The following is a 16,175-nucleotide window of genomic DNA, read 5'->3' on the forward strand; positions in this document are numbered from 1 at the left end:
CCAAAAAGTAACTTTATCAGGTTTCAGTTTGTATTCATGTGTATGTATATGTATGGAGATGAGAGGATGTCTTAGATTACAAATTCATATGATTGATCACAATGTTTCACAGGATACCTGGAAAATTCAAATCCTCAGCAGCCTGAGTCAAATCAAAACTCAAGAGCTTACATGTACAAACTGGGATTGGAGCAAAATATTTCATGAAGTTCTGTCTCTTACCACAGTGACCGGAATCCTCGTCATTGGTTATGATATTATAAGTTGGATTTACAACCTTGTAACTGTTTTCTATTCACATTTGCAATTGTGCTACCATTGCCACAATTGTACGTTCCCCTAAAAGCCACCTTAAAATCTAGACTTCTCTCTATTTAACTGATGCCTTCTAAATTCATTTGGAAGCATAAGCATGGCAATAGTGTCAAAATTTTGACTAAGTAATGATCATGAATGTGAAAGAGTTACAGATGAATAAATCTAGGTAACTGTTTGTATACATGATCTCTACCTAGTCAGGCTTGCAATACTATTGCCACGATCATAACTCCCTCTCCAACCTACTTTATCAGGTATTAGCTGTGTAAAGAGGAGGTCCATTCTGCTGGTGACTGGAGTGTAGGTGAATAATGTTTCCATCAGGTTTGGAGGGCAGGTTGAGCCAGGAGAGGCTACTTAACTAATACACGATTCTGGCCAATGTTTCACAGATATTTCCCCTCCTGCTTATTGCAACAGCAGATATTTTGCTAGCATCTTGCAAACCAACAAAGGTCCCTACCAAAAAACCAGATGTAAGAACAAAAAAACCAAACTAAAGGGTTCTATCAAAGAAAATAATGTGTGTAAAATATAACCCACTTACAATGACCAAAAGACACCTCTGTACAGAAATAAAGGATAAAATAAACACTGGAGTAGAGAGTCCAGTATAATTTCAAAAAGGGTATAAATACCCCACTGAAAAATGAGCAATTGCAAAAAATATATAAAATATCCAAACTCAAGGCCAGAGTTATCGGACCCTGGAACAGGAAAGTCAATAAAGTTTCTTAAAGGGTAACTATACCCCACTAAAAGTAGTTCAAATGCAAAAATAAAATCCTAAAATGATATTAAAAACTCAAGGCCAGATGCGTTTTGACCTCATCTTCCTCAGTGGCCTATAAGCATTTAAAATATATTGTAAATGCTCATCAACTCACACAATGTGTCTCTACTCAATTCAAAAGCAACAATGGTTGTTTGGGGTTCCATATTGGGAGAAAAGTGTGATATAAAATCAAATAAATAAATAACAATTAAGACTTCAGCCAAAAAAAAAAAAAAACCTACCACTTTTTGGAAAAAGATTCAGAAGGTATGAATTGCATTTAAAATCATAGCAATACTTACGTAGCACTCGAACTCCATGCTTCAGGGCTTGTACACGGCCAGGTTCCATAGACATGCTGAGCATGGTTTGTTGCCCTCCAATAGTGCATACTTGGTTTTCTTGTGCGGCTTGCTTGAACATGATGATCAGCTGGTTGGCAATAATGGTGTTCAGCACAGAGATGACAATCATTGGGAACACAAAGGAAATGAAGGCATTGACCTGAATGAGGAGGAAACAGAGGAGATAAAGATACCTTGTGAAGATTTAACTAGATGGGAAAGAACATAAGAACTTAAAAAGAGCCATGCTGGATCAGACCAAAAGTCTAGTTATTTTAGATTTCGTCTGGAAGATATGAATGCAATTGCACCTTCCATCTTGCATTCCCCAGCAGCAAATATACGGAGGCATTCTGTTTCAGATCCTGGAGCTGATGTATAGCCCAGTGTACAGTATAGACCAGTTCCATCCAAATGTAATCCTCAGTCTTTCTCAGAGGAACTTAGGGAACTGGGATGCAGGGGAGCACACTAGAGCTCTCTAGCAGAGACTTTTAAATCCCTCACTTGAGGACTGCTGAATCTCAGGATTTCTTAGGATGGTGCATTGTACTAATTATATTTCTGAAACCTACCTCGATCCGTAGGGAGAGGAGGGATAATAATAATAATAATAATAATAATAATAATAATAATAATGACAGTTAAAAGGAAATTAAACAGATACAAGTCCTTAGAGAAAATAAAATCCTTTGTCACAGGCTGCATCTGCACTGCAGAAATATTGCAGTTTGATGCCGCTTTAACTGCCACAGTTTGGAGACAGCATTTGATAGGTGGGGACATAAAAAGGCACAGGGTTGTCTCCCCATCATGTTTCACCTCACCTCAGCTGAAGAAAACAGCTATAGGAGGAAAGGCTTAATGAATGAACAACTCCATATCTTCCATGTAACTTTGTTTGCCTTTGCCTTCAAGTCATTTCTGTCTTACGGAGATCCTAACGTGAACATATCATGGGCTTTTTGGGGTTGAGAGTGTGTGACTCACCTAAGGTCACCCACTGGGTTTCCGTGGCTGAGCGGGGAACTGAACCAGAACATCTAGAGTCATAGTCCAAACCACTATATCACTCTGGTTCTATGTAACTATGGCACCATAACATTTAAAATGGACCCTGTCTGCCAGTTTCAAGATGATGGATGGTCTTGGGCATGTCAACATCAGTGGACATTCCTAACTTAGAAGAAGTGATGCCTCTTTTGAGAAATTTGCCACTCTCTAGCTGCTGCTTCTGACCATGTAAGAGACCTGTACCGACACCATAAAGATAAGTTGATTTATTGTGCCAAAATAGCCCTGTTCAAAGTGGAGCTTGTCAGATGTACCGGACTACAACCTCCATAATCCCTACTGGTTGAGGATGATGAAATTGTTGCCCAATACATCTGGAGGGCACCAGTTTTTTTGGGGGGGAGGGGTCTGGGGAGCTTTGTCAAAGTGTACACAAGCAAAAGTTTTTTGATGCAAGAAGACTGATGTAGTATCCTTTTGCCAATAGAAAACAACACAATTTATTTTCTGGAATTTAATAATAGTAGCAAAACATTAGATGCAGAATAGAATGGTGTGATCTTCCCTTTCCTTCTGTAAAGGAGTGGCTGATCAAAGTGAAGAGATTGGCAGAAATGTCAAAGCTCACAGAATTTATTCATCTAAGAGATAGCAGACAGTGCTTTGAGACTTCTCAGATTAACGGATTCTCTGTTATTGGTGTCATGAAGAGAAGATTTCATTTGAAGTTAGACTTGCCTAAAAGCTTTTCTGTATTGTAAATATTCTTTTATATGTTTCTGTACTACTGTTTTTCATATTGGGAAGGGGGAGGGGAAGGAAAAAGATGAAAAAATCATCTGGGATGATAAAATAGATTCTTGCCCACAAAAGTTTTCAAGCTGCAAACATCGATTACTTTTAGTAGTATCAATGGAGTTGGGCTCCATTTTGTTGTTGCTTACAGAGGTTAAGAAAGGAATCCTAAATTAGCAAGATGGCTGATGACCGGCTCAGCTGACTCTAGGCCTGCTGAAGCTGTGTTAAATCTAAACGAGGGGAAATTACTTAGAACTACATGTGTTCTTGAACTGCGGGAAGTTGGGATTTGGCGTGTTTCAGTTCTATCCTCCCCTTCTCTGCCCCCACTTTTGGCTCTTTTTACTGATCTCAGCCAGCAGAGCAGTTCTGCTGGCAGATTCCATTGATTTATGAGATCATCTGACAGAAAGGGCTTGTGCCCTCATAAGAGCAATTCAGGCTAGGAATGTGCTTGTTTGAATTATCCATCTACGCAGGGAAGAATGTCAGGGATGATGGGAGTTGTTGCACTTCACCTCAGGCTGTAACTCACCACCAAGTTAATGAAGCTGAGCTGACCAGTTTTGGCCAGTGGTTATTGCTTTCTTCCAAAGCAGCAGAGTTTCTGAGAATAAGCTGAAGACCCTGACAAATCTCTTCAGGCTTTCTCACTCTTCTTCCTCTGATGTCTCCAACACCATCAGAATTTGCTGACTCTTGTTGTTTTCACTCAAGACACCAAACGACTTTGTAGTCTTAAACAAAAGTACTATTTTATTCTACTATACACTATATACAGTTACAATTCTTGCTCTCAGAATATGCCCAACTATCCTACCACAATTCTACCAATCAACCACAACCATCCACAACAACCAGCAGCACATTAACAAAACTGGCAATTATTATAGCTATTGTTAGGTGCCACCCACTGGGTATGTACATTCACATGATTGGTTGACTTTGTTCACCCCAGACTCAAGTCCAACCCATGAATATGATCTGATTATCTTGTCCATGAAACAAGTCTCAGGTGTTGCCAATATTCATTCCAAAATTTGTCCTTGGCTCCCAAGACTTCCAAATTAGATCACCTTTTACACCTGTGTGATTTCTCTGTCTATACATGCTTTGTCATTTTGCTTCTCACATACATATTTTATTTCTATAACTGCATATCCCATGTTGCATTTCTTGACAATTTTAACACATTTCTCCTTACTACAGAAGCATCTTAGAAAACCCTGCAGTTAACAATGATCTTACAGGGAGTAGAAAATACCTCCCCACCACTGCAATTCACCTTTTTCTTGTCCTCTTTCACAGTGATGACATGTGCTCTAACTGCCCCACTTTGGTAAAAACAGTCCCAATTTATCATCCAGCTACTTTTAAAATGTCCCAGTTTCTTTCTCCTCTTCCCATTTCCCTGTCTGCTCATCTTTTTATTTCAAGCACTGAAAACTGAATTCAGAGCGCAAAAGTTGTTCGGACTCAGTTAACTCAGCAGGGTGCAGAGGAAAGGAAGGGTGGAATTTGCCTTTCCCAGTAGGCTCAGGCTAAAGCAAACCACTGCAGGATCTCCTGGCTTGGATCTTTTCCCTAATTAATAACTTTTGCCATCTCATCCATGCTCTGATTTTGCTTGGCTACATACATCCCATTTTCATTTGTGAAATGTTGGAAGGTATGTGATGCAGTGACTGGTGGGAGAGGCCAAAGTATGGAGAGCCAAGAGAGCAGAGTCACCTGTTAAGGGATATAAGCTGATCACACCAAGCTAGACTTGCTTACTCCCCTCCTCTTGGCACAGCCATGTAGTAGCCAGAGAAAGGGGCAAGAGGGGGACAAGCAAGGGGATTGGGAAATGTATGTTAATGGCTATCATAGCCAGTGATAGAGACATTATATGGCCATGGTAATAGGAGGAGTGAGGTCAGCTATCACCACACTCTTCCTGCTGGCATAGTCTGGTTGACGGAGGAGGGAGCAGGCATGTATGGGGAGGATCACCCATCAGTGCCTTTCAAAACATGATGATCCATGAATTGTCCAGGAGCAACCAGGGTTCCTTTGGAAGTCCGCGAAGATGACATTATAATCATGTGACAGCTATCGCCTCCAGTTGTCTGTCTCTGGATTTGTGCCAGCCACAACAGACATGTTGGAAGAGGGCAGGAAACAGTTGCATCTAGGCTGGAAAAGATGAACAGTGTAGTTATTGAGGCTATGCAAGGACTTGAGGAAAACAAATGAGAAAAGGGCTTCAGCAGGATACTTCTTGTTATCCTACGGGCAGCACGTATCCAGAGAGACAGATTGTCATAATAGACGCAACTAGAGAGAAGTCAATGCAGTCCAGGTCATGTACACAAAATCCAAGAAGATGAAGGGAGGCACAGGGGAAAGGTCTCAGATGGTCAGTAGTTTAGATAACCAAAGACCAAAGATGACAAGAAAAGGAGTCATTCAATGTAGTCAGTCCAAGGGTCAAGGATTTCAAGATTTCAAGAAGCCCACTAACACTGAAAACATTGCCAGCTAAAGAGATTGAATAGTTGTGAGCAATAAGGACTCCCAGCATGTGCTAGGAGATCTCAATTCAACCCTTCTGGGTGCTTGTCTACATGATTAAAATATGCCTCATTTGAATCAAATAAACTGAGATCCAGCCACATGCAATTGGGAGGAATTCGGGCTTTTTGTGGGATGGGGGACTTCATAAACTCTGCTAGAAAAGGATATGTAGTGTTTAGAAGAGCATCTGAGGGCATCTGTGAGGATGTGCATTATTGAACATGTGGCCACCTGTCTGTCTGCTTCACATGGTGTCATGTGGATATGCATGGCTGTTCATTTTTGGCAGAGAGAGGGCCAATAGATGTAAATTTATGCAGGAAAGTGAAGATAATTTAATGTGAATGAGAATGTGTGAAAATGCACAACAATTTGCATAACACACTTACATGTAGGCTAATCCTGAGTCAGATTCCTCAGATTTCAGAAGGTGAGTTGTGAAACCCAGTTTTTTTTACACACCAGAAGCCTCTTTCCCATTTCCCTCTCGAGTCTTTGAATATTTTTTCCTTCCCCAGTTTAGCCAACAGAAGGCTAGTTCAGCTCAAACAAGAAATGTCTGTCTGTTCCTAATCCCTTTATGTCTCAAAGCAGATCTTTGAGCTAGGACCACAGTTCAGTTAGGATTGTACTGAGCACATTGTCTATAACCCACTAAAGTAATAAAACTTAAGTGAGTCATATCTGATCAGTACAAGGAACAGATATTGTGTAGGATTAGAGAGATCCAATACTGCAGCTCAAAAATGTGAACTAGAGCTGTTTAACAGAGAAATCTAAGTACTTGACAGAACTACAAATCACACAATTTGTATCTGTTCCTCGTACTGACCAGATATGACTCACATAAGTTTCATTACTTTAGTGGGCTATAGGGGATGTGCTCAGTACAATCCTAGAATGGTGAAGGGTCTGGAAACCATGTCCTATGAGGAATGACTTAGGGAGCTGGGGATGCTTAGCCTGGAGAAGAGAAGGTTAAGAGGTGATACGATAGCCCTGTTTAAATATTTGAAGGGATTCCATATTGAGGAGGGAGCAAGCTTGTTTTCTGCTGCTCCAGAGACTAGGACCTGGAGCAATGGATGCAAGCTCCAGGAAAAGAGATTCCATCTCAACATTGGAAAGAACTTCCTGACAGTAAGGGCTGTTTGAAAGTGGAACAAACTCCCGTGGAGCGTGGTGGAGTCTCCTTCCTTGGAGGTCTTTAAGCAGAGGCTGGATGACCATCTGTCAGGTTGCTTTGATCGAGAGTTCCTGCATGGCAGGGGGGTTGGACTGGATGGCCCTTGTGGTCTCTTCCAACTCTACGATTCTATGATTACTTCAGACGGAGTCACAACAAGTTGAAGTGGGATCAAATTGCTATAACTATGTATTATAGATATCAGGTATGAATCAATGGATTTTCATTGCCTCAGTACTATGTCTAACAAAATTAGAAGAGTACAATGCGCTCCATGGGGCTTTTGATTCATGCATGGGATTGGAGTCTTAGCCATGACAAAACTGAAGTGCATTCAAGTTTCATTGGATTTAGCCGTGGTTAATTTTAGCTGGATTTAGACTGCCAGTTGTGATGTTTGTCTCCCAAAGTCTCAACTGTTGGGCTCCTATCAGTTGCTTTGTCCTTTTACTTTAAGATCCCTCCCTGGATCTGAGACATTGCCTACCACTGAGGCTGTGAGAGTCAGACTTGTCCAAGGTCTCCCAGTGGGTTTCTATGGTTTACCTTGCCTGGTCCCTTCTTCAGGATGAGAAGAATTATGACAGCAATTTACACAAGTGGCACAACTTGTGAATGCAGAGTAAGAGGGCTAAATTCATGTTTCTGAAAAGTTTATTGTCCCCTTACTCCATCTCATTGCACTGACATTTATGTCTCCCATGTTAATTGAAGTAAGCCTTTGATCTTGTTATTTAAATAGTCAGCAAGATGCCTTTGGGTTTCTGTGGAGCCAGATAGCACTTTTTTTTAGCATCAACAGTTTCTGATTTACAGTTGTTGGTTTACTTCATTCATATTTTCTATATTATTATTGGGACAGCTGGTGCTCTCCTCCAGGTTTATTCATCTCCTCTGCAAAACTGGCTCTTTTGTGATTATTTTAATGACAGGTCTCTATAGCTCATGGTCCAATTAGCCAATAATTTCTGCCCCAAAGGATGAGAATTGATTGGACTAACAAATCCAACTTAGATCATCTGTAAAATCCAATGGATATGCTTCCCCTCTAATAAACCAAAAGGGGATGAAATTAACTTGTGCTTGAATCTAATAGAAGGCACTATGCGCATCAAATGAAATCAAGATCTGTTGCCTTTTGACTGACGTTGATCCATATCTGTCTTATTAGTGCTTTGAACAGTTTGGAAACTAGTTTAAACATCATTAAATTAATGTTAAATCAAATCATGCTGGAAATTGTAGTACTGATGGATTGAAGAGATCCCCACCTTCCACGACTACTCTCTTGAGAATTATGGCTCCCATTTTCTCTAGACTGAGTTTTGTGGCAGATAAAAATGACTGGGAGTTGGCTTAGATTTGTAAGGTGGATACGCCTCTGCTTAGGATGCACAGGCTTACCAAGAAACAGCGTCACACAAAAACAACAGACGAATATAAAACCAATGGAATTCACATAAATATGCATGCCAACCACTTCAACAGACTCCTTCTTGTGATCTTTCCTCTTCCACTCCTGTTCTCATAAACCAGCCCAAAGTTTTCTGGTTTCCTAAATAACTCCATGGATCTTTTTCCAAAATGATCACTAGCAAATAACACACACAGAAGGTGCAGAAATGGACAATCCAAATGATCAAGGAACAGTAATAAATTATCTATGAGTAAAAGTAACAAAGTTTGAGACTGTTTAAGCTCAGAAAAAGGAGTTGTAAGGGAAGACTTGTTCCAAATATATAAAACAAAGAATGCCGTGGGAAATTCTATAGGGAGATAGTCTTCTCCCACCTGCCATAGTACTAGAAGATAGGGTCATTCAGTGAAGCTGAATGGTAGCAGATACCACATAGTACATTGTTAAACTATAGTCTAAAACACACTGCAGAAATAATCCACTTTGAGACCACTTTAACTGCCCTGGTGCTACGTGCTAGGGAATCCTGGTATTTGTAGTTTATTGTGGCACCAGAGCTCTCTGATAGAGAAGGCTAAATATTCCCCAAAGCAACAATTCCCTGAATTCCCTAGCATTGAGGCAGAGCAGTTAAAGTGGTATCAAATTGGATTATTTCTGCAGTGTGTTTTGGAACATAGGCAGTCACTGTCATAATGGAGTGAGGACTACTAACTTGGATGGTTTTAAAAGGGACTGGATAAATTCATAGAGGCGAGGGTGAGTAATGACTGTGAGGATGGCTATGTATCAGAATGACTAAACTGAGGCTATCATACTTATCATGAGGCAGATGATAAATCTGGGAAAAGGGGGAAGAAGCAGGAAAAGAAAAAACAGCACATAGGTGAATGAATCCTGGAATCCATGGTCCTGAGTTTGCATGATGGAGAAACTTGCAGGTCTTGAATTCAAACAGCTTGGTTCTTATACTTTTATTTTTGCTGTCTGAGGTACAGCAGGGAATGGCACTCATCTTTCACTCTAATCAAGTTTCACAGCCTTTAAAGCTATCCAAGCTATTTTAGCCCATCAGGCAGAAAATCCCAAAAGCATCTCATCTGAGCTTTTTGCTCATTATTTTGCCCAGTATGTGTGCAACTCAGAGTGTTTGGGGAAATGATTCTGCCCAGAAATTCCCATCGATTCTTTGCACAACAGTTGTATATTTTTGTGCAAATAATGTTCTTTTGTCCAAAGGACAGTTTTCAGATAGCCACTGTTTTGTGCAATATGTTCATTTTCTGCAAAAAATAACAATCTTGGAAGAAAAAAAATGTGGACAGAAAAATATTGTGCAAATCCAGCACTCCTGTGCATTCATCAAAAATGCAAATTGTATTTTTGTGCATGACTGATGTTTTCTGGTTCAGTTTTTTAGGGGTACAAGATTGCTGGTGTGTATGCATGCCGAAAACAACAATATTTCACAATAAAACCTGTGGCTATATTTGAGGTGCAAGATTACTGTTTCTTGTTTAAGCTTTTTTGAGGTTTTTCCCCACAAGGAAATGGCAGTCTTTGATAAAAACACACATGGATATTTGGAAACACATTTTTCTGTTTTTTGGTTGTTGTTTTTTTTTTTTTTTTTTTTTACAAAACTCCTCACAATTCTCCTGCAAAAAGTCATGAATAATTTTCCAGAATAATTTTCCAAAACAATTTGGCACGTGTGAATACTGGTTGAAGACTACACAGAAATATTCATTTTCTCTATAGCAGGGAGAAAACTATGGAAATAGTTTGTCCTCATTTGCTAGGATCAAATAGTTGAACATGTCCACTTCCATCCTGGATACCTCCAAAAAGATCAGTCAGGATGGCCAGATGTCAGCTTGTTTTGCATTGTGGCACTTCAGAATTAATGCACCAAATTTCAGTTATGTATAGTGCCCTATCAGAGGCTGCAGCTGCACTGAAAAATGAAGACACTTTGACACCACTTTAACTGACATGGCTCAATGTTATGGAATTCTGGGATCAGTAGTTTTGTGAGATATTTAGCCCTTTCTATCAGAGAGCTCTGGTGTCATATTACAAATCCCAGGATTCCATAGGATGGAGCAATGGTAGTTAAAGTGGTGTCAAACTGCATTAATTCTGAAGTGCAGATGCAGCTAGAGACCTTCCCTCCATCTTGGTTTGAGCTGTTTCCTTAAGACTGAAAAAGTAGGGCATAGAGTTTGTCAAACAGCTTGCAACTTCCAATATGTGGTGAATACATGGTGGTTGCTTGGAGGGTCTTCTATAAAAACCTGGCATTTTGGGATCTAATTCCCAGCCAACACACGGCTAATACATGGTGGTTGCTTGGGTAGTCTTTTATAGAGTTTAGTGTTTTGGGAGTTCCATTCCTAGAATCCTCCAGCCAGTATGGCCAACAGGTGTTAAAGTTTTGTTTGATTGTTCTTTTTAAAATAAACCTTTGCCATTTCTGGTTTCCTTTATCTTTTCCTCCATTTCTAATTTGCAATAGGCTGGTCCTGAGAGAGAAGAGAGGAAGCAAGCTTAACTCCATAGGTTTAGCTGGGACCAGCTTCCAAATGACCCTTCTTCCTCTAGATCTGTACCTATTAACAGCCATACAATGGGTAGAAAGGCAGGGTATAGAAACGTATAGCAGGGTATAGAAGCAGTAAATAAGGAAATAATAAAGAAACACAGAGCATACCAGATTTAGACCAATTTTTGGTTTAGATCAGTTTATTTAGATCAGTTCCATTCCCTGGTTTTACATGCTTGCTAACTTTTAAATCTTCTCTCTCTCCTTCTTATTGATTTCTTCTTCTGAAACTTGATGGTAGATGAACTATATTCTCTCTCCATGGAAATAATTTAATGAAGGCTTTTGGAGATGTCATAAACAGCAAGAGCAGGTCTCAAATTGTTTATGGTCACTACCGAACCATGAGAGAGGAACTGGAGATTCGTGGGAGCTGTCTAGAAAGATTAATGGGCTTGCAACTGTTTAAATGTCTCTGAAACATTTATTATATTGGGGCCATTTACTGCGTGTCTCTCAAACCATTAAGCAGGGGTTGTTAGCAGTTAGCAGTAAAACTTTCAGAGATTTTTTTCTTTGGAGTATATCATACGGAGCTTTTTGGAGATTTTCCAGCTCAGTTCTGACGTGACTGCACTTCCAGCGATGCGGTTTCACGTCGTAATGTGAATGTGTTATCAGATGCTATTGTTTTCTATGGGAGCTCCTTGCGAGGTGCTTCCGTAGTGATTCCAAAGTGACCCCTCATTTTGGTAAAACTGGAAAAAAGTGACTTCACAGAATTCACTTCCAAGCTCACTTCAATTGCACTTTGAATTGATCTGGTGTGGAAAAGCACTCCGATGTCACCCCCCTTGGCCTCCTGCGTCCTGCTCCATCATCCCCCTCCTCCTCCTTCATGCCATCCTGCCCCCTCTGCCATCCTGCCACCCATCCCATCATTCCCATCATCCCCTGCCTTCTCCTGCCTCCCAATCCTGGCCCCAGGGACCCCCAGCGAGCTATCCCATTATCCTATTCCTTCTCCTGCATCCCAGTCCTGGCCCCAGTGATCCCCAGTGACCTATCCCATCATCCCCTGATTGCTTCTTCACCCCATGAAGGATGACAGCTAAAGAGGGGGCAGGGAAGGAGGACAGAGTCCAGAGCCCCACTGAGCATGTGCAAGGGTGCTGATTTGAATCGTTGAACCCTCTGGTGTGGTAATACAATGTGCACTCACTCCGCTTTGTTTGAATCCGCATCACGCGACTTGCTTGGAATCTAACTGACTTCGCTTCCCCTTCAATTCAGAAGGGTGACAGAAAGGCAACCCGGTGTGGTAAAACATCATGTTTTAACCTTAATTCACATTGCTAGACAGGAGTGACTATGGATCTGGTGTGAAAAAACATCACGCTTTACATTGCTAGAACAGGAGTGAATGTGGATCTGAGCTGCAAACCCCCCCACGTGTGATAAGGTCCTTTGTTTTGTTGGGCTGAGTCAGAAAGGCCAGGCTGATACTGTTGCTCAAAATGTCTTGTTTTGTATCACATCCATTCAAGCATAATCAGATACAACTTTTTCTGCTCAAGTATTCCTGCAATCAACACAACTCAGTCCTACTAACTACTGTAATATTCTTACTTTTTCGTTAATCTAGGCAATTAGATTGCAGAACTGGAGACGGGCTTTTTGCAATTCAGATCCAACACAACAGGAGTGAATGGTGCCCAGCATCTCAGTGGGGTGGTGAATCTGCTTAAAGTTCTTATTCTGAGCTTTAAAGAAACTGTTGAAGGGGCCAAATCCCATCTCCCAAATAGTTTCAGCTTTTGGGTCAATTCCTTTGAAGCTTGGGCTAATATCCAGAATGGATCCAGAGTAGCTTCTTATCTGCTGCAACAGTCTTAGAAGTAGGAATCCTGTCCATGTCATATACTTGCGAAAGTTCCTTTACACTAGGGTTTTAGTTTTTGGGCCATTATGCAATAAGCATATTCAGTTAATTGTTGTGTAAGCAGAGTTACGCAAGTATAACTACATAGTGACTTCCTATCATAATTTTAAGAGGGATTGGAGAAGAAAGTAGACATATTTGGGCTTGCTGTGGGAGATGGCAATGGCCATCAGAGTTGCCAGGGGGAGAAACTGAACCCTGGTCCCCATGCAGTTCCCCACCCCTGATCTCAGAGTCAACTTAGATGTTGTGTTTCATTGTCAATTGGCACTTGGCTGTGGTGGGGAGTTGAACCTCTCCTATTTGTACTTTTCCATTGGTAGCAACACAGCAATTGACCTTACCATAGTTCCAAGGCCACAATTTTAGCTTGTTTCCATTCTGGATACAAATTTCAAAAAGTAACTATTAGTTCTTTATTTGGCTACAGTAACTAGTTTCTTCCGGTTACCAAAAAGTCCTCAGAATGAACCAGTACATGAAACTTCTAACAGTCCTCCTCCATCACTTACGGAAAAATCATTCTGGTAACTACAACTATAATTTTGAAAGTTGCAGTGACAATGCAAAAGGATTGAAGATATACCTTATTACATTATAGCTGTGATGTAACAACTATACTGACACCACCACCACCACCAACACTATTTCTTCCTTATCTCTCAAGGTCTTCAGACAGGGTTGTTGTGTGCCTTCAAGTTGTTTCCAACTCAAAGTGAACCTAAAGTGACCTTATCATGGGGTTTTCTTGGCAAGATTTGTTCAGAGAAGATTTTCCATGGCCTTCCTCTGAGGCTGAGAGCATGTGACTTGCTCAAGGTCACCCAGTGGGTTTCATAGCAAAGTGGCTATTGAAGTGCTCAAACCACTACGTCACATAAAGCACGTTATAATACAAAACAATTAAAGACACAGAAAACCAACTGTTAAAATACAATACTATAAAGTCATTAAAATACACTCATAAGAGAATATACAAATGTAAAAGCTATAAGTTAAAACTGACTGGGTAGGCTGCCAGAAGAGATATGTGTTTCATGCTGTTTTAAATGCACTCAGTGTTTTCAGCTCTTGTATCTCTTCTGGTAGGTCATTCCACTGTCTGGGGGCAGCAGATGAAAAGGTCCTCTTAGAAACCATTGCCAGTCTAGTCCTGGCTGGTTGGAGCAAATATTTCCCAAAGGACCAGAGTGCACATGGCGGATTGTATGGGCTATAGTTCAGTTACACCTGCATTACTGGAACAAGGAAGTAATTGCAAGTAACTGGTTATCAGTAACTAGTGACTTCTGAATTCTGCCAAGAAAACATGAGATGCACTTAATCCACACACATGGATGCTGTCATTCCAGCACTGTGAGACTGCAATTTGTTCCAGGTGCCTCTGTGCCACAGAAATATCTCCTTTCTCATAAAAGCTTGGGCTGAAACATTTAGTGAAAGTGCATGGCCATGGATGGGGCTAATCCTAGCTTGGCAATTTACTGATGTCAGAAGTCAGAGTGCTAAATTCTCCACTGGAGAGGAGCCAAGACTATCTTATACTTGCTGCTGAGGGCCTTACAAGGCACTAACCCACTTCTGTCTCATGCTGGTGAGCATTGGAGCTAAAAAGCAATCTAGTTGCCTTGCCACTGAGATTTGCAAGATGCAATTTCCCCCCCAGCAGCACCCAAGTAATTTCCAGCCCTTATGAAGGCTCTACCTGGCAAAATTTCATTCTCCTCTCCATCTGAATCAAGCTAGCCTGCAGTTCCAGAGCAGGGTAATAAGGCTGTACAGTATTTAACTTTAGGGATGGGGAAATGGCTGTTAGATTTTTTCCAATTGAAGAAATCGAGAAAAACTATTATCTCCACCTGAATGAGAATGATCCTGGATGTCGATTCCATCTTTATTTCTCTTTTCTTTTTCTTTTAAATTAAAATTGTCCAAGAATTTTTCCAGAGCTTGGAAAAGTTATTTGTTTGGGCTAGCTCCCAGAATCTAGAGACAGAGAGAAAGAGAGAGAGAAAGAAAGAAAGAAAGAAAGAAAGAAAGAAAGAAAGAGGGTGAGAGACATTTAGGGCTTTGAAAAAGTAAAATTTGAACTACAGAATTCTGGGAGGTTGTAGTTGAAGAAAGTAACTTTTGGAATTGCATCTTCAATAGTTGCATCTCCCATGAATTTTGAGAGCTGTATTCCAAAATGGGAATTTGATTGCCTATAATTCTTACAAGAACTCTGGGAGCTGTAGCACAAAAAATAACTTTCCAAGATCTTAAGCTTTCTTTGTCCCCCTTTTTTTTTCTTGTTCCAGCTTTTGATTGTTTGATTTATTTTAAAATAAAGGTATTATTTATTATTTAAATAAAGAAGCCACTGGGCCTTTTAGGGTGAAGCTCATCTAAAAAATCTATTTATTTTTTTTAAAAAGAAACATCCTAATTCTAAATAATTCAGGTGGGATATGGGTGAAAGGCTAACACGATTAAATTCCAGTGAGTTCAACAAACAGCTGAGCACTTGAGATGCCATGATGTCAGTTAGGGATGGGTGGATTCTACTCAGTCTGCTCTGAAAATAATACAGAAAAAAAACCTGGATTAATTTCCTGGACATCTGCTGGACACCCAAAAAGTTAATCTGGATTCAGGATTAGGTATAGATTTGGCGTCTAGCCCTGGATGTTGTACAGCGTAATGCCATGGCCATGTACTAGGGCTGATGGCTGAGATGCCACTGTGGTCTTGTTCAGAGAACTATAGAGGCAAATTTATTCTCAGAAGAAAATCTTTCTTCCAAGGAAGTCTGTTTAGGCTCACTTGCTTTCAAACAAGCATTTCACTAAGTTTACATATGGAAAAACTGTTGACCCATACCTGCTCAATGCAACGAAATGGGATTCATGGTGGGATTAAGGTATTTGGAAGCATGGAGGAGTTCCAGAAACAGCATTGGCATTTGGAACATGCCCCTACCCTTTTGGAAAGCTGTTTTTGTACTATGGGAGATTAGGACTGCATCTACACTACAGACATAATGCAGTGACTCCACTTTAACTGCCATGGCTCAATGCTCTGAAATTTTGGGATCTGTGGTTCTGTGGGTCTTCTCTGGCACCACAATAAACTACAAATTGTGGGATTCCATAAAATGGAGCCATGTAGTGTCGAACTGCATTAATTCTGCAGTGTCGCAGCAGCCTAGATTTAGCAAATATTGTATCTGATACTTCATGTGTCATACTTAATGACATCATTGGGACTCACTCCTTGTAACGTTAACTTTGTAATA

The 16,175-nt window shown here is 40.5% G+C and overlaps 1 protein-coding gene across 1 annotated transcript in view; it reads right to left on the bottom strand.

The window, feature by feature from the left end:
* Positions 1 to 16,175, bottom strand: part of NTSR1 (neurotensin receptor 1) — a 156,905-nt gene that overhangs the window by 17,284 nt on the left and 123,446 nt on the right. The window contains exon 2 of the mRNA XM_089513654.1: positions 1,396 to 1,597. Coding sequence (XP_089369780.1) covers positions 1,396 to 1,597 — 202 coding nt within the window. The remainder of the gene's footprint in view (positions 1 to 1,395; positions 1,598 to 16,175) is intronic.

The sequence above is a fragment of the Sceloporus occidentalis genome, unplaced genomic scaffold (genome assembly GCF_023333645.1).
Source record: "Sceloporus occidentalis isolate IW3139 unplaced genomic scaffold, rSceOcc1.0.p SCAF_3, whole genome shotgun sequence".
Classification (NCBI taxonomy): Eukaryota; Metazoa; Chordata; class Lepidosauria; order Squamata; family Phrynosomatidae; genus Sceloporus; species Sceloporus occidentalis.